The sequence below is a fragment of the Lactuca virosa genome, chromosome 6 (assembly GCF_052849685.1).
Source record: "Lactuca virosa cultivar CGN04683 chromosome 6, Lactuca_virosa_CGN04683_v6, whole genome shotgun sequence".
NCBI classification, from domain to species: domain Eukaryota; kingdom Viridiplantae; phylum Streptophyta; class Magnoliopsida; order Asterales; family Asteraceae; genus Lactuca; species Lactuca virosa.
Genome location: NC_136431.1, coordinates 275,666,512 through 275,692,808, shown reverse-complemented (window position 1 = coordinate 275,692,808; position 26,297 = coordinate 275,666,512). Strand labels below are relative to the sequence as shown.

General features: G+C 34.1%; 2 protein-coding genes across 3 annotated transcripts; both read right to left on the bottom strand.

The window, feature by feature from the left end:
- Positions 1–3,652: 3,652 nt before the first annotated feature.
- On the bottom strand, positions 3,653–11,342 carry LOC145119160 (protein serine/threonine kinase). Of its 2 annotated transcripts, none has more exons than XM_079054784.1 (16): positions 11,079–11,342; positions 10,884–10,969; positions 8,424–10,454; positions 8,009–8,336; positions 7,711–7,926; positions 7,547–7,619; positions 7,269–7,474; positions 7,076–7,138; positions 6,816–7,003; positions 6,638–6,749; positions 6,062–6,550; positions 5,195–5,487; positions 4,888–5,119; positions 4,509–4,582; positions 4,239–4,365; positions 3,653–3,985 (listed from the first exon to the last, which is right to left on the bottom strand). In XM_079054784.1, exons 1-16 carry the CDS (start codon positions 11,202–11,204, stop codon positions 3,836–3,838), a joined length of 4,794 nt encoding a protein of 1,597 aa, XP_078910910.1. In that variant the 5' UTR covers positions 11,205–11,342; the 3' UTR covers positions 3,653–3,835. The 2 variants fall into 2 exon arrangements, with proteins under 2 accessions (XP_078910910.1, XP_078910911.1); XM_079054785.1 differs by having other exon boundaries at positions 8,009–8,333.
- A 3,216-nt stretch (positions 11,343–14,558) lies between these two features.
- Positions 14,559–24,416, bottom strand: POK1 (phragmoplast orienting kinesin 1). Its single transcript, XM_079054956.1, has 29 exons — positions 23,780–24,416; positions 23,496–23,651; positions 23,329–23,412; positions 23,118–23,237; positions 22,903–23,016; positions 22,731–22,823; positions 22,484–22,644; positions 22,323–22,394; positions 21,875–21,962; positions 21,720–21,778; positions 21,554–21,617; positions 21,410–21,475; positions 21,145–21,333; positions 20,804–21,000; positions 20,662–20,731; positions 20,504–20,572; positions 20,364–20,431; positions 19,866–19,932; positions 17,157–19,679; positions 16,978–17,085; positions 16,734–16,897; positions 16,595–16,652; positions 16,438–16,512; positions 16,132–16,362; positions 15,952–16,050; positions 15,794–15,868; positions 15,654–15,712; positions 15,156–15,267; positions 14,559–15,025 (listed from the first exon to the last, which is right to left on the bottom strand). The coding sequence occupies exons 1-29, from the start codon at positions 24,233–24,235 to the stop codon at positions 14,783–14,785; spliced, it is 5,940 nt and encodes a 1,979-aa protein (XP_078911082.1). The 5' UTR covers positions 24,236–24,416; the 3' UTR covers positions 14,559–14,782.
- Between the last annotated feature and the right edge of the window lie 1,881 nt (positions 24,417–26,297).

The window sequence follows — 26,297 nt, the reverse complement described above, 5'->3', positions numbered from 1 at the left end:
AAATCACGATCCTGATCGTAGGATTTTACGATCCTACGATCATAGGTATGAAAAACGATATGGATCGTAAACGGATAGTATTTTGGGTAGGATCGCAGGTAGGATCGTAGGATCGGGATCCGATCCGATCCGATCCTACCTTTCCTTGATTTTTTTTTTTTTTTTTTGCAAATGAAATCATTTTACCATTTTATGTCTTTTACCCGTTTACCAAATTACCGATTATCATTTTATGTTGTGACTTATGACTAATATTTTGAAGTTTTTATAACTTTTGAACAAAAAATTGAATGTTTAAAATATTTTTCATGTATTAAAATTATGTTTCATTTTGTAGGATCATAGGATCCCGATCCCGATCTTGCAAACCTAAAAACGATCCTATGTAGGATCCCAATCTTGACAACCTTGGTTTAACACATTCATTCGCAATTAAATTTACACTATATTCACAATTTAATTGATAATATAAAAGTTTACAATATATCCAGTGTTTAAATTTTTACACACTTCGCTAAGACATTTCATTAAACACCATGTGTACATCTTGTTTTCATAATTTCCTTCTCAAAACTCTACCATCGAAGAACATGTAAGAGAAAACGAGGATAATGAATGAGATAGGTAGAGGTAGTGTAAAATATTTGATACGGCGGTGGAACCACCTAGGGATGAGCATCGGAACCGGCATGGGAACCGAACTTGGTGGAAAATAGGAACTGAACCGGACCGTCGGTTCTACCGGTTTCGGTTCCTACCGGTTCTTGCCGGGTCTTCAATGTTGGAACCGATTCTCGAGAAATAGCAACATATTTTGAGAAATATTTCAGTTACGGTTTCGGTTTTTGCCGGTTCTACCGGTTCCCGGTTCCAAAAATCCACAAGAATATCGTCACGGCTCCGGCATGATCGGTTCTATTTGGTACCGGTTCCGGCCGGTTCCCCGGTCCAAATGCTCATCCCTAGAACCACCGGTGGCTACCGGCACCGGTGTCGCTGCTAAGATCCAGATCTATACATGAAATGCACCAAACACAATAGATCTAATCAAATTTGAGAGTGTCATCTTCCCTAGCTCTAGATCCACAAGCATTGGTGATTTTCGTTGGTGGTAGGGAACAGGGCCGGCCCGATAGGGCGGGCAAGGTGGGCGATCGCCCCGGGCCTCGCTACGGCTTGGGGCCCCAAAATTAACATTCTTTGATACTTTATTTATATGAGTCATGTTAAATAGTAAACCAAGATTTCATTAGATGAGTTGGTTAGTATTGTTGTAAGAATCGGTAAGTTTTATAGGCGGGCGTAGGTTCGATTCTTATTATAAGCATGCGCTTTTTGAATTAATAAGAAATAATCACTTTTGCTCTCGTATTGTTGTAAGCATTCTTATTATAGACGCCTCATTTTTTATATATTTTTTAATAACTTACCCTTCATTTTATTGAAAATTGGAATTCAAATTACAAAAATAACCCCTGCATTCTTTTTTGTGTTCATCCAAGTTATTTAAATGGTCCCTCATTCTTTTTGTTTTTTTTTTTGACAAACCACCCAAATACTTATTTTATTAAAATTTTGGTGTTTTTCTAATCCTTATCATGCATGATTTTTCTATATGAGATTTTCTATCTTGCATCGTCTTTTAATATATAAGAACTATTATTTGTATGTTTGTTAACAAAAATCAAGCTAACCTATAGGTTATGCAGACCATTTTTTATTTTTATAGTTTTCATCAATTTTTTTTTCCAAACACTCATTTTTTTGTTTTTTTACCAGACACCAAAGTGACGGTTTTGACAAACCATCAAAACACTTATTTTATTTAAAATTTTGGTGTTTTTTCTAGTCCTTATCATGCATAATAAAGTGACGGTTTTGACAAACCATCCAAACACTTATTTTATTTAAAATTTTGATGTTTTCCTAGTCCTTATCACGCGTAATTTTCCTATATGAGATTTTCTACCCTACATCCTCTTTTAATATATAATAACTATTATTTTTATGTTTGTTAACAAAAAAACAATTAATATATAATAACTATTATTTGATTGTTTGTTAACAAAAACTCAAGCTAACCTTCAGGCTATGCACACCATTTTCAAGTTTTTTTACTTTTAGAGTTTTCATCCAAATATGATTTTTTTTTCCAAACACTAGTCTTTTTGTTTTTTTTTTACCGGACACCAAAGTGGCGGTTTTCAAAATGGTTTGATTGTTCGTTTTTATTTTATTTTGGTTTGTCTTTTTTTTTTTTTGCACTAACCTAATGGTTTATTGGTTTTAATGTTTAACTCACATACTCTAAATCCGCTTCAATTTTTTTTCATACTATATATATTTAATTTAATAACAAGTACTCATGTACTTGTCTCCATACCATCATTGTATTATTGTTTGTGATTACTAAATTTTAAAGGGCCTCATTTTTTGTTTTTGCCCTGGGCCTCAAATCGACTTGGGACGGGCCTGGTAGGGAAGCGACGGTGTGGTGTGGCGTCAACTGTAGGGGGAAGCAAAGGGGATGGAAGGAAAGCAGTGGTTTCATTAATGGTGGTGGGTAGGAGGGTGGTCCTGGTGGAGGCAGTGATTGTGGTAGATGCAATAGTAGTGCTAGAGTTTGAGATTGATCTCTTGGAGCTTGGTCACAGTTTTGAGTGTATGAAGCATCAAATTTGATTTTTAGATATCATGTTAGGATCATCAAAATGACATGTGATTCTCATTATTTACTATTTCACCATCGTGTCACCATTTTGTTTTTTATTATTGATCAAAAAGTAGAAGTATTAGTTCCCATTTTAAACATTCTCTCTCTCTCTCTCTCTCTCTCTATATATATATATATATATATATATATATATATATATATATATATATATATATATATATATATATATATTGTGTTGTTTATCATTTTTTTATATAAAAAATGAAGATTGTTTCAAAGTTTTGTTTTGAAAAGGGAAAGATGTTGGTGATTGATATGAAATTTTATCCTATTTAACTGTCACATTTTAAGAATTATATTTTTATTGTCAAAAATCAAAATAATATGATAAACCGCAAATTGTAATTATTTTATTTGATGATGAGGTAAGATTACATCCGACACGCACATTTAATATTATCAATAATAAAACAAAGAGAAAACCCATTTTATATTTTAGTTTGTAATATAACTACTTTTTTCGACGTTTCTAAATAAAGTTAAACTTTGATAAATATTGTATTCCTTGCAAGTGCAACGTGAGTCAATTACTTAAACCACTCGGTATGATATGCATATTTAATGCTAACAGATTTCGCATGCAGGCAGCACGACGTCGAGAATATAATATTAATGCAACAAATATCCGTGGGTGCCTTTAATTACAGGGAATATGGAATTATCAACCAAATAAGCTGTTTAAAATATGATGTAATGATTACTGATATAATCTTTTGGTTGGTGAATTAGTCAAATATTTACAAGTAAACGATAAGGATCTAAACTAATTTTTTTGTTTGGTTAGACCATTTGTTTTCTGTCCTTTTCACTAAGCCATTCAGGCGTAGAAAGTAATAAGATTAACCATTTTGACTTTTTCACTGCTTACCAAGTTTGACCAACCCAAAAGGCCAATTACATGCCCGTTAAGCCTTTGACTTTGACCATCCAAGATGCTTTACTCACAATATCCATATCCACAAGTATTATATAAAATCTAATCAACAAACATTTTGCTAGTAAAAAAATGCGTCTTTAAATGCAATTCTAATGACTAAAGTAATTTAAACGAAGGTGAAACACAGAATATACAAAAATAAAGAAACGAATAAATCTAAGTATCTAACAACAAACTTTTAAATAACCATCTTCAGTTCCCACTAAGAAAAGGCGTGAAAACGGAAAAATGGTTATATTGGACAGCACGGACATGTTCCTCGATTCACGGTCCGCCATATACAGGTATTGTGGCGTAATCCGATGTTGCCCGTCCTGTGCCCACGTGTCAGTGTCATATATTTGAGGGCATATTAGTCATTTTACATGGACTTACTTAGCACCATAGTAGTTAAGCTAAGCTAAGCTAAGCGTGACAAATATAGTATTGAAGGACGACAAAGGTTAAAATTTTCTTTTTGCAGGGACCATATTCGTACAATTCTACAAAGTACAGGGACGAAAACTGTAAATTAAGAACACATGCATGATGCATGATGCATGATGCATGATGCATGAGTGAGTTTACCTGTTGAGATAAGGAAGAAAGTCCGATCTTAGTTCTGGATATTGAAATAACATCTTGTCCCCAGACAGAAAAACCAGATACACCGTCACTGTGGCCTCTGAATAGAATCAGAGGTGATGCCAAATTCCTGAAAAATAAAAAAATAAAATAAAGATGCAAAATGTTTGCTTTCTTTTTTTAAGGTAAAATGATAATTTGCATTTTTGCATATAAAAATTATTACTATATATGTATGGTTTAGATTTAAGAGAATTGTGAAGATTTGATTACTTTCTGAGGTCCCAAACTCGCAAAGTCTTGTCAAGTGAGCTAGAAACAAGCAAGTGGTCCTCCGGAGCAGCTATCTGCAGGAATTGGATTTGGAAGGTTCAATGCAAGAAATAGCATCCTACTTTCATTTTTTCCTATTACAGCATTGTACTCTGAAAAATTTACCCAACTATAATCTCCTAATAAGAAAAATAAAATGCTATAAACAATTACGTAGACTTTTCAAAATGCAATGCCTTAATGAGAAAAAAGATTGGAAAGTACAATACCGTAATTAAAAAAAAAAAAAAATTTAAAGTAGGATGCTACGATAAACAAATTGCTATATCTTGCAAAATAAACAAATAAAAGTAGATAACCTAAGCAACCAATACCATACCTTTGTGACATATCCATCATGAGCTTGCCATGAGTTGATCAAATTTCCACTCCTAATATCAAGCAACCTGCAGTGACCAGAACTTAATCCAGCTGCAATCCAAGATGCTCCATTAGATTGCATCTTTGAAGAACCACAACAACATATTGAAGAGATTAAAGAAGGAAAACTTGATTCAACGGAATCGCTCCTCCATAAATGAAGCTTTTGACCTTGTTCAACATCAATGAATCTGAATACCACAAAAAAAAAAAAAAAAAGGTTTAATTTGCTTGAAATGTTGTCACAAAGTGATTAATCACTTTACCTGAGAGAAGCGTTTCCAGTGCCTACCACAAGCCTATTTAGAGTTTGTAGGTGATGCATACAAGTATATAAACTCCCATCATAAGTAGTGCTTAAAATCCCATTACTAAGTGAGCTGAAATCAAGCATATTAGCTTGCTCAGAATGCATCTTCGATGTAGATGTCAGGGATTGCCCAGAATTTTCACCAATGACGGATATAACCTTTCCTGATTGGCTATTCCAAATGTGAATTGTGCCATCACAAGAAGCAATTCTTTCTGAGGAAGCCAGGGCACAAATGTCATTCACAACCTGACCAATATCAGCATATACACTAACATTAACCTTTACCCAAACCCAATATAATAAAACAAGGGTAGATTACAATTTTAGTCCCTATGCTATAGTAAGTTTTTGTGGTACTATTTTTAACCTTTTTGGTCCCTGACCGTTTATGTTTAAAGGCCATCATTTAGTTTTATAAAAATGACCATATTGCCCTTGTCTCCTTTATCTTCCTTTTCAAGAAACTCTAACCGAATTCAACCAAAACTCCATAAATCAAAACATCACATAAATTATATCAAACTGTTTTTCATTTTGTATTGTCATGTTTTGTTTTTTACAGTGTTATTTTACATCGGTTTAATAAATTAACAAAAAATATATAATGGAGGGTAAAAAGGTCAATTTGCATGGGTATAACGTACTTGTATAAACGGCATCAGCCTCGGACCAGAAAAGGTTGATTAACTAAAAATCCTAAAAGATACTTTTTTGACCACAGGGGGGTGGAAAGGTAATGTGCTCCAAAAAGAATGAAAAGATTTATGACAAGTTAAACCAAATTTAATAAATAAGATAAGAACTATAAGTAGTAAGAAACCTCTTCATGGGCATGATACCCAGATGAAGAAGCAATTCTTGATAAATCCCACTTGAGGACAGATCCCTTGAACCCTGGACCAACTCCAGCCGTAAAAAAAGTAGATTCATCTTGGCAAACAGCAAATGACCGGAGTGCCCCATGGTGGGCACGGATCGAGTGTATCACAGACGCACTGATTTTCCATGGACCTTCATTGCTGGAAGTGGAAGCCCCAATTCGACCAAGAAAATCAGGTCCATCCCAACTAGGTGCAGGACTAGGGAACCAAACCCACGGTTCCTGCTCTCTAGACATTGATGATGATGATGTCACCTGCCCCTTATGATGATGTGGCGATGACTTTTTCTGACCTTTTTCTCCTTGTGACTGGGGGACTGACCATCCGAATCCATGAAGCAACATTTTAGCAGGATTGTATTCAGACATTGGATTCTTGTTGTGATTCCCCCTTCTCCCACCACGACAACTTTCCTCTGTGTTTTCCCACTAAGGCGTGAAACTAATGTGTAAGTAACATACTTTATTTTTTTTTAATTTATGAAAAAAAAAAAAAAAAAAAAAAATACATCCCACCTTCCAATTATGATTCCACAGAAGAAACTGCTCAAGAATCAACCATGTGGTGCAACACTTACGAAGTGTCTCTATTCCAAGAAGTGAAGCAAAAGGTGGATACAGAAGCAACCTGACAACATGAAAATGCAAGATATTCATATTTATAAGTTAAAGAGGGCAAAAATGGAAAACCTACACAAGATCCATTCTGTTTTGTGTCTGCTCTTCCTCAATTCTAATTTTACAAACTTTCTGGCTTCCACTGCGAGTTTCCTCCGAGAAGGCGAGTCTTTCAAAGAGTTCTTTAAGTTTTGGCATCACATACATTGATGTTAATTCTGGTCCAATCTGTTGGGAAACTGTAACAAGACTTGTAGCAGCCACCTGGCAAAAACAAAACCCTATTTTTATACTTCTAATAATAATAATAAATAAAAGTAAGAAAGACTACAACACCTGAAGTGCAGGGATTCCCAAATTGGGTATCATGAGAAGCTGAATATAGAGGCAACCTCCATCCTGGTAAGCCACACAATGCAGCCATCAATTCATATGACTTCTTGAATCAGGTATATATATATATATATATATATATATATATATATATATATATATATATATTATTGACAATTTAATGGTGTTTACACACCTCGATTAGCTCTTTGACAACCACCTCATTCGGCAATAATTCCATTATTCCATCTAGTGTCATCAGACAATCCATAAGGGCCAACGCACTCCAACTTTGCATAGGTTCAGGCCTACTCACATTACAGACATCCATACATGAGCGTATAACGTTTTTCAATAATGGAAGAATCTGTTTAACAATGAAAGTCTCCCCAAAAAGACCACCTGAATGTTAAAAAACAGTTAGCTTATAACACAATCATTTGTTTACAAAAAAGAACCATGGTTAACACTTGCCAATTCTAACAATGACATCAATTCCATCACTGCAAAGACCCTTTCCGAAGCAGTGAATCAGGGGCAATATTGTCTGGATAAGGAGTGATGAGTTAGTTAATTGATACAGACAGATTGTATAAGTTATAATCAAGAAAAATTGACAAGTTTAGTGGTTATTAAACCTGATGAACAGTAACTGGAACACCAAGCTCTTCACTTGAGCCAATCAAAAGCACAGAGGCAGCCCCAGATGAACTCTTATGAGGAGAAACATATAAATTTGATAAAACCACAGAATGTATAAACTCTAAATACATCTGTTTACCAATCTTGCTCCATAACTCACGTACAAATGAGTCTTGAAGAAGAGAGACCTTCATATGTGAATAACCTGTCGTCTACACTACACAAGAATCTTTATGTCAACAAAAACTTAAATTTGTCCAAATCAAGAATCAAAGAATAAGATTTGAAACCAGCCTGCAGAATCTTCTGGATCACAGGCAAGATAAGTGTCTTCACGGATACCAAATTCAGACACCTCAAGAATTCTTTCAGCATTATATGCGCGCATTCTGATTCTGTGTCAGTTAAAGGTGTGAGTAAAAGAGGTAGGCAGTGGGGCGCACACATTTCAGCTGCAAAACTTCCCATTGATTTCAAAGCTCCAGATTTTGCATAACTTGCAAGATAATGGAGTCGAGATCCATCTTTTGCTAAAAGTTGAAGTGGGGCTAGAAACAGGTATGATGACCTCACTGTTGATGGGAAGTAGGGAGATTCCAAAAGAGACTTAATAGAAGGTCTCCTGATTATTATTATTATAAAAAGAAAGTCATCTTCCCAATTACCTGAAAAAGTTATAACAAAAAGGATAGTAATTCAAAAAGGGTACCTCTTCCAGTCCTTCTGAATGCATGCTTCAACAAGAATGTTCACTTGAGGGGGCAGTTCTTGCATCGATTTAGGCAGAACACCACTAAGTAAGTACTGTGCTAATGAAGTTGGATTAAAAAGTGGCTTTCTCAAATGTAGTTCTGCTAAAATACAACCAGTTGAGAATACATCATTTGCAATATCTACAGAAAGATTTGTTGAAGAAGATAGTTTTTGTCTCCACAGAAGGAAATCTTGGTACCCTGAAGTACTATCATCTGGCTCAATCGTCTGAAGAAGGAAATTGATATCAATAACTGATGCCAATTTCGAGTCTCTCCCATTTTTAAATGTGTCAAATCCAACTTCTTCTAAATTATCCTTTACAAGATCATTTCTGTAGATTGGACTTAAATGGGAAGCATGTTCAATAAATGTAGCTGCTTCCTCTAATGCTTTCAAGTTAAATGTATCAAGAAGCAGATTCTTCTCACTGTTATGTTGACTAGTCTTCTTTATAACACACCAACGAGGTGGATGGGGTATACTGAAGAGCTGGCGCCGCCCTGCTGACCTGGCATTTGTAGGTTCTGAAGGGGGCAACATGACATTTTTTGCAGAAATGGCTGCTTCCCCTGACATTTTGTGGCCAAAGATAATATCTATCCAATGATGAATCTGAGTTGATACACGATCACTTTCCACAGCCTCTCGATGCAATTTAATAAACTCCTCGGGCCCACCAGCCCATGAAGGTACTGCCAGATCAGACATTCCAGAATGTATAGAACGGAAAATCTCAGGATCTTGATAAAATTCAGGAATGCATTCATCTGGGGTCCATTGATAAAGCCTGTGCATTGTAGAGGGGTATTCATTTGGTTCATAGACTGAACGGACAGCTGTACGCAAAACACTTAAAGGCAACCTCCTTGCTTTGTAACTACAAACAGCAAGTTCTGAGAGGCATTCATCTGAAACATGATGTGGGATTTCTGATGTTAAGTATGTAAAGTCCAACTGTTCATCACCTTTTGCCAAACGCCATTTACTTTTACTTAAATTTCGCCAACCCATGTCGTTATTTTCATCAGGTTTTACACTAAAGTCAATAACCCATGGCATAACAGTATGGAAAGTATGATCACCCCATCTCCTACCAGCTATTCTGTTTAACAACAGGAGATAGTCAAAGTTACTCATTTCTCCACTCCACCAACGAATAAAACCAGTATGCCAATCTGTTAGCTTCAAATCAGCATAGACTTTACTTGACTGACACGTGTCAGTGCAACAACCAATCTTACTTCCGGATAAGTTGGAGTTTGATTGTAGAGTATCACCAATATGAAGCCAACACCATAATGAATCAGTTAGCAATATGTTTGATGGAGATATGCTACCATGGGCAATCCCTAATCCGTGCATGTATCTCAAGGGAGAGAGTAGTTGATACATCAAGAACTTGATATGCCAGTTTGACTTTAAGGCGTCAGGGCTGTAGTGAAGAATGTTTTCCAAGGTGTAAGGAGTTTTTGGTAGTATTAAACTGATATGGGTGGATGATTTCATTATGCTCAAGATTGGTACTATGTTTGGGTGTCTTATGCATCCAGGAAAAGTGGTTCCTGTAAATGAGGGTATCCCGATTAAATCAAGAAAGTTAATGCTATCTCTTCCTGTTGGTTTTCCTTGTATCAGAAGAGTAAGTGAGTGAAGTAAATGATCTTCTGTAATCCCAGATGAGAAATTTGAAGCTAGATTCTCTAAAGAAGGAAATGATATAGGCCCAATTTGAGAGACTGGAACCAAGGCTGTAAGTGTCCTCAAGCACGAAAACCTTGTTGAGAAGTAGCAGGTTGAACTGTTGCATTCTAATCCAGGTAAGGATGTTTTTCCTCCACTATCTGCCAAAAACAGAGGTTCATTTGGCTTATCACGAAGATTCCCAGAGGTAACCTCGTGTTGATCTTGAGGTAGAATTGATAAAGGCGTGTTATCCTTTGCTTTATAGTCATTTCCAGCTGGCTTTTCTGGACAATGCTCGTTACTGGAGAAACAGATGGAGATCCAGTTGTATTATAATTAAATAAAACTCTATAAGATGGAAATTAGTTATTAGTTATCTAGTGGTACAATATTCTTGAGAGCTATAGAAATTTGAAACTTCCAAAGATGAATACTCACTCATGTAACAATAAAAACTAGATGCAAATCAATAGGGCAACTTCATATGAGGTGTTATTGTGATCTATTGGTAGAGACTTAGGAAGTTTCCTTTCATTCGGGAAATCGAATTAGTAAACTGTAATGTACAACTGGATCATGTAATGTACAAATCAACAATTTAACTTGCCACAAAAATGGATCATGTAATAGCAAAATGAACAGGTCAATTCTAGTAAAAGAAACAAAAAAATAAAAGGTAATTCCTATTATTAAAATTCCCAAATTATAGAACTGGCGTAGATGATCATACATGTAATTGGTGAAGCAATCATCTTGATTAATCGGCAAATACATCAATATGAAGTGAGGTGAAACCTCCCCATCAGAATTTAGAACCTGCATCAAGACCCTCAGATTTTAGCAATCATACATGACACATAACATAGTTGGCTGACTGTATAATATATATTAACATAGACAGACACAGCGAAGGAAATGATATCACCTGAACAACGGCGTCGGAGCCGAATGGAAGGGCGGAAGCGGCAATGGCATAATTGAGAAGGAGTTTGTCAGAGAAATCGGTTCGAAGTTGACGTTGAAGACAGTCGAAGCACATTTGAAGTTCCATTTACTCGATTAATTTCATGGGAGGGGCATGTTACCACTGCTGATTTCAATGGATCGTTTGTTTACTTCATTTTGGCTGTAACACCAAATTAATCGATTTTGCGACTTCAGAAATCGGGAAACTTGTACAACCAAAAGTACACACAATTACCGATTACTTTTTCTTTTTCCTTATACAGTAACAATATATTGACAAAAATAATACTAATAACAAGATATTAAAAAAAATAAAATAAATAAATAACTAAAGGTCATATATGCTATTTTTTTGTAAGTGTTGATTATTGAACCTCTTTTTAGCATCTTAAGCGCATTTTTTTTTCATTTTTACTATTATTTCTTTTCATACCTTTTTTTTATCGGTTTAAACTTTAAACACTTAATTGGCATATTGATGGTAAATACTAGATGCATCCATGAGCAAATTTTGTGATTAATCTGAAATGGACTAAATACAACTATGGGTCCGGGTAAAACCTATTTTAACCTTGGAGGTAAAAACCAGATAAAAAAACTAAAAAACAACTAATAAAGAAAATATCATTGTTAAATTTGACATATATGGAACGGGTAACATAAGATAAATAAAACTAAAAAACAAAAACTAAGAATATTTAGCTCTAGGGGTAAAATAGAATGAATTAAACAAAAAAAATGGATTTTTGAAGCTTTTATAATCTTATAGGGTTAATTAAACTAGAACATATATTTGAATAAAACAGGATAAATTAAAATAAATATCACATGTTTGAAAATATTTAGAACATGGGGTAGAAATTGTCTAAATTAAACTAAAATTTTGAAATATTTAGAATTTTATATGGTGAAAACATTATAGACTATTCTTTCAAAGAAAAAAAAATATTATAGATTAAACTAAGAAGTTGAAACTTAAGATATTTAGAACCTAAGGTAAAACAAGATAAAATAAATTTAAAGAATGAAAAAATTAGTGGAGGATGTCATTTTTAAATATATAAGTAGTTTATATTAAAATAATAATAATAAATTGTTACTTTGATTTTTGTTAGCATTTATAATATGATATGAGTGTCTTAGGTTTATATCAAATATTTAATTAAAATTTACCGGCAAGTCTTTATTATAATGGTATTGTTAGGGGGTGTTTGGTATAGGGATTTGGAAGGAGAGAAATGGAATTGATTCCATTTCTCTTGTTTTGTTGGTCTTAAAAAAAGGAGAGAAAAGGAAACAAATGAATTCCATTTCTATCCAATTGATTCTCTATTAATTATGGAGAAAAGGTGGGAAAAAAGAAAATACATGTATCAAGAAATACAAAAAAAAAAAGCGGAGAAATAGTTTGTCCCGACTTCGAGCCCTCTCAACTACAATCCAAGTTTAAGCCACTTCATATTTCCAATTATCATGCGATTATTTTTAGGCGGCCTACATGCGTGAAGGATTTTTTTCAATTATCAAAACTTTTGCTATTGTGATTTCTTTCTAGTACTTAATAATAATTAATCATGATGCAATTCTTTTTCCCTTTGCTTGTACTTAATCGGTTTTAAAACCTCTTGCTGCTGCAATTTTGGATCTTGTAATTTATTCTTTTATATTAGAAATATATTTTCTAATACAAGATGTATATAAAATAATATTAATTAATAATAAGATAAATTATTTGATAGCATTAATGTTAAAATGAAAAATTATAAACATAAAAGATGCATATTTTGACAATTTAAGATCTACTTAATAATGCATTTTTATAAAAACAAATGTTGTTTGAAAATGAATAAACAAGATAAAAAACTCAATTTCCATTTCATTGCTTAATACAACCAAACTAGAGAAATGATTCTCAAAAGATTTCTCTATTGGATTCTCAGTGCTACCAAACAGTGAAATCAATTCTCTTTTTCCAACTTAATTCTCTTTCTCTGTATTTCCATTATTTGCTGCAATTTCATTTCTCTATACCAAACGGCTCCTTAGATTCTTCATTCTGTTAGGTTAAAGTTTCAAATCATGTCTATATAAAAGTAATTTATAAGTATATTAGAATGTGTGTGGATTATCGTTCTAGAAAATAATTAAAATATAATTTATTTAATATTCTTTTGTGCTTATGGGTCGTCATTCTGAAACATTTTAATTAAAACAAGTAACTTAAACCTCAATATTCAAAAATCAATGTTCATTGTTGGATATAATTTGTTGCCTTTTTGTCTATAATATAAAAGTAAATTGGTATATATTTTATTTATAAAACTTGAAAGGTCTACTTATATATTAAACTACCGTTTGAAAAGTTATGATTAGAATTTTGTTATATAACTATTTTTAATATTTTATAGATTAGGTTAGTTGTGAAACTAAATATGAGTGGATCATGTAATTTTTTTTCTTTATGTCGTTCTCATCTTTTGATCTCACATAGGGTGTAAGTGAACCGAGCTACTTGTGAACTATTCGGAATCAACTCGTTAAAAACTCGAGCTCGAGCTCGAGTTAAACGATCCCGAACCGAGCTTGAGCTTTACTTGGGCTCATTTATTAAACGGGCTCAAGCCCAAGTTTTAATTACCGAGCTTGACTAGGCTCGCGAGCTTAAATGGACCTATATATATTATAATATAAATATATTTTTCACTTTATATATTAATTTCTTTGAAATCAAAGAACGTGCCTTCATTATTCATTCTCTTGTTTCCATTTCAGTTTCCGACTTTCCGCATACTTCACATGCACACCATCTAGGGCTTTGAGTATTCAATGATTGATTTCATTACGTCTTCGACATTAAATTTTGTAGACATTAAATCAATGGAATCTATCTTGTTAACTTCTAATGACGTAGTATTCTCTAAAATGTATGATAAATGATTAAACGAGCTTGAGCCAAGCCTAAGCTCGTTTAGGCTCGCCTGACAAATGAGCCGAGCCGAGCTATGCTCAAGCATGTTATTTTTACAATAAGCCGAGTTTGAACTTTGAAACTAGGCTCAAAACGAGCCGAGCTCGAGCTCGAGCCTAGATGAATTCAAATGAGTTGGAGTCGGGCTTGGGTATGTTCAAGCTTGGTTTGGCTCATTTACACCATTCTCACATTTCTATCCTGGACTAGAGTAGTGGTCTAGGAGTGAAGTTTGTCCTTTTTAGGAGCGTGTTTGGGCTAGTTGAGCACAGGTTTCAGTTTTGAACTGTTTTCTCCATCTCTACCCAAACAGAAGTCAAAAAAGCTTAAATTAAAACATGAGAAATCGTGATTTATGAGTGTTGAAAGACCAAAAGAAAATGACCATATCTCATGGTGTTTGATGAGTGATTTGTTAAAATACATTGATTGAAACGCAAACCTTGTTACATACATACATACATACATACATGCTGCTTAATAAAACAAACATTGATTCGAAACCACTATACAATTACATACCAATCATATACATTGATTCATTAATCCTTGTTAAGTGTAGCAAGAATAAAGTCTGTTAACCCAGAATTATGGAGCTCACTTACTACTTAAATAGATATTGACACGGCCTCCCTCTGATAACCAATAATAAAAACAATCCCGAATCAAGAAACCAATCTTAACAACAACCTCAGTCACAGGTCACAACCCGTGCCATTTCGATCCGGGTTACGATATTGATATTGAGCAAGTTCATTGTTGAGCAACCTCTCTGAGTCGGCCACCCTCTTACCAAAACCAAACTCACTGCTGCTTGCTTTTGCTTTTGGTTTTGCTTTTGGAATGGGAATGGAATTCTGATGCTGCCCTCCTCCTAAAAGCTTCTTGATCATGTCATCTAACTCTGCTGCCCGTTTCTGTAAGTTGCTTTTATCCGCCTGCAATGCATTATGAATTATGAATTATGAATTATGAATTATGAATTATGAATTATGAATTATGCATCATCAAAAATTCAAATGCTATAACTATAAAGAAAGGAAATAGAAATAGAAATAGAAATAGTACCTTGAGCATTTCGTTTTGTGCTGTCAGCAACTGGTCCCGCCCTTGCAACTGTACCACACTCATCTTACCAGCAAGTATCTCTGCTTCTTTCCTATCTATCTCCGAAATGCATCTGTAAAAATAAATAACTTTATCCATTTTTTTTTCTTTTTTTGCCTTTATAGAATGAAAACTATGTTTAAAAATGGAACAAACTTTCCTTCATTTGTTTTTTACATTGCAGCATAGTATTTTAAAAATCTATCCAGCTATAGGCTATAGCAATGTAAACCAACTTTTTTTTCTACTATAATTGGATAAACTTTTCAAACTATAATCTCCATGTCCTAATAACAAAAAATTAAAATTATAATAATTGGCTACATTTTCAAAGTATGATTAATGTCACAATAAGGAAAAAAAGTTTCAAGTAGAAGGTTGTAATAAAAAGAAAATCAAATATGCTATGATACACAAATAAATGAAACTAGCTTTTACTACAAAAACAATAACACGCACCTGTCTCTTTCTTCATGTAAATCATTAATTTGTCGCTTGAGTTTCCGAATCTCTTGCTCCTGATTCAATTATTAAACATTATTATATTATATTATTAAATTCAATTTCCAGCACTCACACTCACAAACTAATTGACTGACCATGCCTATGAACTCCTGCGTTTGCTGAGCAGCATTCTCAATCAGTTTTTGAAGCTGCTTTTGGTTTATCAAGTTCTACATCATTCACACCAACACACACACACACACATATTATATTATATTACTCAAAATTCAAAATTAACTAACTCAAAACTTACTGCATATTTAGTCATGTCTAGTTTTACCCCAAGCAGATCCCTGATCACATCATGTGTCATACTCTCTGCTGTCGCCAATTTAGTGTTTAGCATACATATCTGTTAACATAACATAGCTTACATCATCATTCATAGATGCAACAGTGTGTGTAAGTGTAAGAGAATCTATATGATGATAACCTCTTTTTGTCGACTTGATGCTACTGATTCTAGGTCATGTAGACGAGCCTTGGCCAATGACAATTCCTGATCCTTCTCTGTGTTCATCTGTTGGACTAAATTCCCAATACATCTGAATGGTGAACTACCCCTTCCTCTCACCAACCTTTTTTCCAATAACTCTGCTTCTAAGCTACTAGACTTTGATGGACCTGTCTTCATTAAACTAACCATTGCTTCCAACGACTTGTACTGTTCAAACAAATTGCATAATCAATCATGTTGTTATGCTTGGTGTTAATTCATAACATTCATATGCTTTTGTACCTTCTGCTGATACTGTAATGCTTGAGCTTCTGCATGGATTACAAGTTCAGATATATACTCTTTACATTGCTTCATCTGCAAAACAATTCCCAAAAATGAATCATATAATAAGCGAATATGTGATGGTTTTCCATTTTTTAGGGTCCAAATGTTCCACCTCATTAGCTTGTTCTGCTCTTTCATCTTCAAGATCTTTTATCCGTGCTTGAAGTTTCCTGTGACCCCACCAAAGATACAATTAAATCTAACAGTAAGAAAAGGATCCTTGAGATTTTACAAGAGAATACGATCCAGACCTTGATATTTGATACTCATATTGGTCAAGGTTACTGTTATCAGAATCCATGCAGTCTCTAAAGCTTTCAACAGTTAACAGTCTTTGACTTAATGATTGGAGTTCCACTTCCAGTGAATCTCTTATCGTGTGTTGTCTTTGTAGCTCCTCTTCCATTTCATTCACCTAAAGGAATGTTAAAAGTATAAGAAAGAAAACCCAACAGGTTCTTGAATTTTCTTCATTTCAAAATCACTGAAACTAACCCTTTTCTCCAATACGTTTATGGTACTGTCAAGTTCTTCAACAGAATTTTCTAGAATCTTAATCTCCTCATCCTTTTGTTCAGCATATATTTTGTTTGCCTCTGACACCTGGAAAATGGTAATTTATAAATAAATTATAAACAAACACTAATATAATATGTGTCACAAAAAGTGGTTACCTGGCGTGCTTCAACAGCAATAGCTTCGTTTTCATCAGCTATGGTGTACGCCATTTCAAGCTTTTCTTGTAAAGAATTAACTTGTTCACATAGCTGGTCTCTCTCGCTGGAAACCCTCTTCAAATCATCTGTAATCCCTTCTAAAGAAAATAAGAACTGTTCTTGTACCGAAGAAGCTCCACAATCAATTTCCTTTTCTAAAGATTTAACAATCTCCTTTTGTTCTTCGAGTTTCTCTTCGGTTTCTGACTTTTTATGATATAAATCCTCTAAAAGACTTCTCAATTCACCATTTTGGTATGACAGTGCATTTACAGTTTCTTCAGCATGTTGTAGACAAGATTTTGAGGCCGAAAGAGCAGATTCAGTATCAGATAAACAAGATTCGAGTTTTTCATATCGAATCAGCATATCATCAAGCTGAGTCGTTTTCATCTTTAGCTCATGTTGTACTTGTCTTAAATCTGTGAATAACTTTTCAGCTGCATCTTTCATGTCTTTTCTTGTAGAAGCTGATTCTTGTAACAAGCTAAAATCAAAAAGTAAACCATTTAACAAAGTGTTTTTCCGTTCCAATTCTTTATTTAGCTTTAAGTTTTCACCAATAAGATCAACTTCACCCAAATCTTCTGATTCCTTGCTAGCTGCCAGTGCACTATAATTAACCTCTTCTTCACTATCATTAATCGTGGAAAGGTTTTGTCTGAATCGAAGGGTTTCAACATGTTTTATAAGTTCTTCATGAAGTCTGGATCCCAGTTTGGATTTCTTGTTATATTCTCCAATATGGCATTGTTGTACCACAAAAGATGCAAAAGAATTTTCCATTCTTTCAGCATAGATATCTTGCAATGATGATCTTGATTCATTGATGTCATGGCGGACACCATGGAACATTGCCAATGCATCTGAATACATTAAGTGGCATGAATTCTCAGCCTCCTTTTTCAGGTGATGGAAAGAACCTTCTAGAACAGACACCGAATTTGCAAGTTCTTCAACTAAGCTTGCCTTATCCACCATTACATCTTCTGCAGCTTGTTTCCATCTACCAGCTAACACTTTTGCTTCTTCATTTGCTTTCATCAACACATTCAACATATTATCAGCTTCATTCATGGTTGCACGCGCCTCCTCAAACTTGCTGAAAAAGCAATCCGCTTTAGAAGTCTTTTTCTCATCAATCTTCATAGAGTTGTGTACATATTCTTTGTCCTTGAAGACTGAAGCCAATTGAACATCTAATTTGATGAACGCTTCATAAGCCATCATGAATTGCTTCTTCAAAAACAAATGTGTCTTCTCTGATTCTTGATTACTTGAATATTCTATGTTCTCTTGCAGATCTTCATCATCAGAAAGATTAGAGCTAGAAGTCGAAAAATCATCCAGGTCTTGAAAATAAGCCTTCATGTTATCAAGTTTGTTATTTATTGAAACAAGTTCAGTTATTATACGCTGCACCATTAACAACTGGTTTTCTTGCATTTGATGCGTACATCCCATTCCCTCCACCATTTTATTAGTTTCTTTGAGCTCTAATAAGTTTTTCCTCATCTCACAAATCCCTTCCATGAAGTCTTCAACCTGATTTTCAATTTTGGTCCTTTCGTCATGTTGTGTTGACTGAATTTCGGTCAAAGCAATTGTTGCAGTCCTTAACGAATTCAGTTTCTCCTGCATTTCTAGTATTGTAGTTTGAGCATCCACCAGGTTGTTTTCCAGTCTTAGAATTGTTTCTTCTTTCTCAATACAAACAATTGCAGCCTTCTTAACATGTTCAGTAACCGAAACATTATAGTGTGGAAATGAACAAGCAATAGCTTCTATTTGACCAGATGCATCTTTGAGAGATTTAGAACCATCTAACAGAAAGCTTGTGAGCTCTAAACTTGCCCTCTCCCACTCAGTATGCAACGTATACACCTCATCCTCTTTTGCTTCTATAATTCTTCTTAGCTTCTTGTTTTCTTCAGACATGCTACACAATCTTCCATGATATTTCACCTGAAGAGATGCTAATTCTTCTTGTAGATTAAGAATCGCGTTAGTTGCTTCGTTCTCAACTTCCTCATCTACTAAACAAACTTCGTTCTTGAGAGACGAATGTGACAATCGATCCTCAAGATCATCAGGTAAGTCTACATCTTCAAGGTCTTTAGCCATCTTGTCCAATCTGGCTTGTAAATCCATCATGCTGTTGTTAGTGACAGGTAGCAGGTTTTGGTTTTGGTTTTCTGAAGTATGGCTCTCATGTGTTTGTGCATTGTTGGTGTTGTTTAAGGTTTCTAGAAGCCTATCATTCTCTTGGCGAATATATTGTAGCTCTTCAACCAATCTGGCCTGCTCAGATTTCATGGCACCCAACAAGGCTTTTGCTTCCATTAGCTCTTCTATATTGTCAGTTGATTGCAACATGTTGTCCCTTTTGAGACAATTACTACCAAGTACTACTCCTTTCTCTAAGTGGTTACAAGCTTCCATCTCATCTCCTAAACCAATGCTACTCAACAAGCTTCCAACCTGCAAAATCAATAAATTATGTAAGACTCGAATTATTGAAGCTAAAGATGCTTTGAATTGATATAACAAGGATTTTGAGCTAAATTTGGCATATCAAGAATTCTTCGGAGTTTAGATCTTTTAGCTTTCCGCAATATTCATCAAAAAAATCCCACTTTAAATTCAAGATGAATATAGCATGCTTACAGGATATGCTGCGGTTTGGTTATAGCTTATGTATTTGCTCAGTTCTGTTTTCAGTTCATCAACCTTCCTGCAAATTAGGGAATTAAATTTGAAGATTAGCCACAAGCCTCAAGATCATATACAATCTTAGGCCCAGAAAAAAGAAAGATAATCAACATAAACTAGGAAACTATATCAATCAGTATCACCCTGAATTTCAAGCTATATTACCATAATTAACAGCCTAAAATTATGTAACCAAGTACATGCACTATATCTAACAAAGACCAAGATCCATATATTTATTATATATGCTTCAGTGAGTTTAGTCAATAATTTGGACTGACTGCTAATGCACCGAGCAAAAGACAAAGTAAGATAGATGCACAACTTTATTAAAAAGTTCAATAGATAAGAAGCGAAGAAAGTCAAAGCAAGTGAAAACTCAAGAAATGTATAAGGTAAGTGACATAAACTACATAGCAGAGATGCTAAAGAAGACTATAAGTTGAAACGCACCTAATCAATTTGGAATTGGCACACTTGTACTCCTCTAACTCCATTGATGATTTGTCATCCTGCATTAACTGAACCTTAGCGTTTAGTTTTCAGTGAATATCCCAAAACTAAAGTTAACCATGAGAGGATGCACCACAAACCTCGTTTTCTCTTTCAGTTGGAAAATTTTGCTCTACATAACTTTCTTCAACCTCCAGTGTTTTCAGAAGCTTTGCATAACAAGGAAAAAAAAAATGTTTCAGGGTTCTTTCTCAACTATATATGATTTTTATTTTTATTTTTTAAAAAATCAGTGTACCTGATCATGCAATGCTAAAACTTCAGCTAACAATGCTCCACGCTCACTGTGTTGATAGCAATCCTGGAACCTGGTGACAATAGGAAAAGATGTTGAGGATATAAAAAAATTCAAATTTTTGAGGCATAAAGGTGATGCAAACCTTGTTACTTGAGAATTTTTATCAATCCTAGCTTGTAGCTGTTGAATTTCTTCCATTAAAGCCATATTTTCATCCATGAGATAATGGTCAGTAGAAATGATGCCATTTGCAAGCAATTCCAAGCGTTTAATTTTTTCCTCCCGAAATCTTAGCAACATTTTGGTACACTGAACATCTTCTTTTTCTTTTGGAAGAGCCTGCAGTATGAATATGATGAGACCATAAATAAATTGATCTCCTGTGTTGGCATCAATAATAACATCAAGCAAAATAATGACACAAGTATCAATTACAATAGATAGAATTAGATGGTAAACTAGAATGAAAGAATCATAACGTACAAGTCCGTTTATCGGTTTGGTTTGAGACTGTATGGTCCTAAAAGCTGGAAAGTTGTCACAGACATCTTCGCCACAAGCCTCTTCTTGTCTTTCAAAAGATTCATCACCTAAGCTAGGCTGGAATGTCGGTCCAACATGAAATACAGGTTTTGAGATTCCTTGATGTTTAACTAATAAGGACATCTGCTCCTGCAATTTCACCAATATAACTTGAGTCAAATGTCTATAAAAAATTCGACACATTTGGCTCAGCTTTTCAGCATACCTTTAACATTTGAATTTGTCGTTGCAGTGCTGTGACATCGCCTGATGCATCTTCATTTACTTTTGCCTAAATAAATACAACAAGTTCATGCATTTGGGATTTCAGATTTGTATTGGAAGAGAGATAAGACTTGAATGTTCGTACATTGTTCTGAATAAGCTTGGCACGCTGAGCAAACTTTAGAGTGCTTAATGTCTCATTCGCAGCACTGCATACAAATATGTTATAATCAATCACACATACAGAATACAAGAATAATGCCAAAACATTCACATAGATATAGCCATATTTATAGGAAACAAATACTGACCACATTGAGGGGCTGACATTTGCTATGATTGTCGTTTTTGAGTTCCCACCAAGAGAATCCTGCATTTAGATAGAAAAAAAGTGGTGGTGTAAATGAGCATGTGAGGAAATCATATTATGGAAAGACAATGCGTATTCATGCTTTAAGCTGCTGACCTGGAGGAGAAATGTAAGTCTTGAGTCCCTGTAAGGTACATGTCTATGTTTCCCATGTGCAACATCAACCAGCGACATTATTACCAAACTACAATCACAAAAACCAACCCGTGTTTAAATTTGTGTATGTCCCAAACTCAACAGCATGCATTGTAATTGTATGCCTCCATATATATGTTCAAATTTGTGTCCGTTTGAGTTTTGAAAGAATAATTATGTGTATTACTTTCTAAGGCAATCATCTCAATATTAGGTCTAAACAAGGAAAGTAAATCAATCATTATCACTCTGAATGGCAACCTATTTACAACCTATATTACCAAAATCAACAGCCGATAATTATGTAAGAAGATACATACACTTTATCTAACTGTCAGTAGCTCATAGTTCAGTAGTGTTTTTCATAATTAATTAATATATACATACAATTGAAGTGTTGACCACCTACCCGAGAGTTGATAGTGATTTGTTTATATAAGATGCCTCCTTCACACGTTCTCCTGCTGCAGAGCTTCTCTGCCTAAATGACAGTTAGTTTCAGTTAAGGAATGTCATAGTTATGAAATATATATCTATAGAGAGAGAAGATGGTTTAAGCTACCAAATTACCTTTCAGAACCAGCCAGGTCTACCAAATTTAACCTTCCAAACCGAAGGTGAGTCACGGAATCCTTTTCCCAACGACTTTCCACAATGCAGGTGAAAACACTATGTGACCGGCTGCTCTCACTGTTCATATCTGTTCCTGCCACTTTCCTGTTTGCAGCACCCTGATACACCATGCAAACTAATTTTAAATCCGATATAATCATAAATAAGCAGTAACAAAGTCTAAAGTTTCACTATATTGACACACCTGCAGTAAAAGCTTGAGGACTTCATCAACGTTTTGAACATTATATTCTGTAAGATTTTCAACATATACTCCTTCCTTCAAATCTTCTCTCACCTATAAAATAAAGAGATCATCATGTTGGGCAAGAAAAACTGACATTTATGCACGGAATGAAGAAATGGATGATACTCACTTGGAGATTAGTGGATGAAGGCTCCAGGAGATCAGTGATTTGCTCATTGTATATCTCCAAAAAGGAACATTTGCAGCTATATTTTAGTCTTTCATCCCTCCTGTTCTCCTCCTCCTACAAATAATTGTCCGATACAGTTTAGGCATCAAAGGGAATGAGGGTGTGTTATAGAATCTAGTCATACATGGTACAATGTTTTATAATACATTTCTTACCAATTTAATCCTCGTGAATAAATATTCAAAAAGGCGTGGAGTTATCCCACAGTCGTCAACAAGCTTGCCATCCTCTTGACTTATCTCACCCATCATTGTATATGTTTTGCCACTACCAGTCTGAGTTCATGAAAATGGAAGATTAAGAAATCAAAACCAACTCCATAGTACATCGAAACAATATAACAGCATAAGTTTTTCCAAGCCATACCTGACCATAAGCAAACATACAACTATTATAACCAGACATGCAATTATCAACCATGGGCAATCCAGCAACCCTGAAAAGCTTTTCCTGAAAATAACTCAAACATGCGGTTAGTTTTCTTTACTAATGTAATAAGTCAAAAGTGGAAGCAGATTATGAGATTATAGTACCTGTGATATCGTCTCACTCACTATGTGATCGAATGTGAATCTGACTTCAGGTTGGCCAAGCCATGCTAAGGTCTGCAAACTCTCCTGCTTCAAGCACCGAACATACCCTTGTCCCATCTTCTCCATGTTGCTCAATGGTCTCATCCTGATTAATACCTGCACATTAAAAAAATCTCACCCCTTCAAGACATGGATGTTGTGTCATAGTCTCCGCTTTTGTAAAATTCCATACATTTAATAAAGTTTCATTCATGGAAGGTATAAAAGGTAACAATGCAACTGACCTGAACATTGTGATCGTTCCAAAAGGAAGGATCCTCGACAAGCTCAAAATGTGGAACCTCAGTAGGTGGCGGCTCACAATTTACGTTTGAAATCCTTCTCGAAACCCTAGCGCTGCTCGCTCCTCTTTCCCCTGTACTTTGAAGAGCCCTTGGTCCTGTACAAGCCCCCAATTGACCGACATAAGTGGTCCTCGAAACACTCCTAGCTGGTGTACTATGCGCCGAATCAAATTTCCTTCGGTTAGAAGTAGAACCAGCTTCTAGAGATTTATCCTTAAATCCATTATGAATCATAACCTCTTGAAGAAATTCCTTGGAGAATTGCGATGGATCTGGTATCGCATTCAACGGGGTTCTTGAAAAGGGAATATCTAATGGATTCGAGTTCGACAGTGTCTTATCGAACTGATTCTCATTTCCCTCAGCTTGACTGCTCTTCGAACTGTCTTTCACCATTTTCAAATTAAAATGAAATAATCGATCTTCTTGAAAACTAATGATCTTGAAGGATTCAATAATGATGAATCATAGTGGCGAGCATGAAAGCAATACAGGAAATACAGAAAGGTATCATCATCAGCTAAAAAGCTGAAAGCGGGACGATGATAAGAAAGAGAGAGAAGCGCCTGTTTTCAAATTAAACAGTGATCGATCGGCTGGGTTTAAATTGTTTACTTTTAACCCTTAAAAACTCTCTTAATTGTAAAATGGACCCCATCTATTTTAAATGTTGGATTATATAATATATAATGCGGCATTCGATTTTCAAATTTCTCATCATGAGTGTTTATGCTTTTAGTATGTTTATTTTAGATTGAGTAAATTATAAGCTTTGTATTTTGAATTATATGTATACTTTACAAAATTATTATTTTATAATTATTGTTTAAATTAACTTTATTTTATATTAATCAAGCACTTATATCTCTAATCTCTAATCCTAATAAAAACCTCTCCTAGAATCCACTTGTCCAACTCTTAGACTATGACTCCGCCACGTGGCATTATATCAAACAATTCACAAAAAAAATTTCCGCCCATATACACATTTCGTCAGTATCCCTTGAATTGAAGATTGAAGAATTCAATATCCTGTATCCCTTAAATTGAGGAGCCGAAACTAATGTTGATCAATTATCTTCCAATCTTCCAATTATCTTCCAATCTTCCAATTCAAATATACCGTAAAAAATCCCTAAAAATCAGGTTAAAAATAAATGCATAGGCATATATCAGTTCCTATAATCGGCTTTACTTGCACATACTATTATATTTCAAACAATTAACGACCTTCTCTCTGATTACTGATGAATTCCAAGGAACAGACAAAACTAAAGACAGTCGACGATAATAACAAAAGGTTTGTGCTTTATTTCGATTGCAACCCATTTATATCGTTTTATTAGTCAACAAACAAATGTACATAGTTTAATGTTTCGAACATGGTTATCTACTCTAATATTCTTACTCAAATATTCATATTTTGATTAAGTTTTTATGTTTTTATTCATCTGCTATAAGTTTTTTCATAAATTATCCATTTAAAATAAGTTTCCAGAAGTACCATGTCTATATTTATGTGTATTTCTGTATGATTAGTTTATAGTCAACAAACAAATGTGTATGTTTTTTACTATTCGAGAATGAATTTTTCTGAAAAAAACAGTTTTACAAAAACAGGGTTTGGTTTTCTTGCCAGAATGTACATACTTCAATGTTTCGAACATGGTTATCTACTCTAATATGAACATGGTTATCTACTCTAATATTCTTACTCAAATATTCATATTTTGATTAAGTTTTTATGTTTTTATTCGTCTGCTATAAGTTTTTCATAAATTATCCATTTAAAATAACTTTTCAGAAGTACCATGCTATTTATTCATCTGTTTTTTATTCTATTTTACTCAAAAATTAATATTTTGTTAAAGTTTTTATTTTTTTTCTTTTTTATTCAAATTTACCATTTTGCCCTTTTCGCATATATTGTGTTTAGTCATTTCTATTTTCTGTTTTTAATATAGCATTGTTTGTGTTTTTATTCCAAATATCGTAGAATTTTTTTCATAATTTATACTTTTAAAAACTATTTGTAGAAGTACCATGCTATCCGTACATATGTTTTTTTATTCTATTTTACTTGATAATTCATATTTTGTTAAAGTCTAATTATCATAATATAGCATCATACTTTTCTTATCATAATATAGCATCATACTTTACTCAAATATCCTCCACCATACAATCCATGTACAATGCTCTCTTTTCTGTTTTATTCCTTTGTTTATGATTATAATTTTTATATTTTTTATTCAATGATGAACTGGTTCAATAAAAAAAATGATGAATCAGATCTAGGGAGAAATTAGATGTCTTTCAAAAACAGTACATATATACTGTTAAAGATGATTTCACTAATACTCTCTTGTAGTTACCGTTTATTTGGCATCAACCTTATACAATGAATTTTGATATTTGCATGGATATGTCTGCAACAAATATCACTTTAATAGCTTAT

Bases quoted from the DNA above. Each gene is read 5' to 3' on its own strand.
- LOC145119160 (XM_079054784.1), bottom strand. From the start codon at position 11,204: ATGGAACTTCAAATGTGCTTCGACTGTCTTCAACGTCAACTTCGAACC. The intron at 10,970-11,078 runs GTGATATCATTT...GTCTTGATGCAG, and splicing joins GCTCCGACGCCGTTGTTCAG to GTTCTAAATTCTGATGGGGA. The intron at 10,455-10,883 runs GTATGATCATCT...CTGTTTCTCCAG, and splicing joins GATTGCTTCACCAATTACAT to TAACGAGCATTGTCCAGAAA.
- POK1 (XM_079054956.1), bottom strand. From the start codon at position 24,235: ATGGTGAAAGACAGTTCGAAGAGCAGTCAAGCTGAGGGAAATGAGAAT. The intron at 23,652-23,779 runs GTCAGTTGCATT...TTTAATGTGCAG, and splicing joins GGAACGATCACAATGTTCAG to GTATTAATCAGGATGAGACC. The intron at 16,513-16,594 runs GTGGAACATTTG...ATTGTTTTGCAG, and splicing joins GAGCAGAACAAGCTAATGAG to ATGAAGCAATGTAAAGAGTA.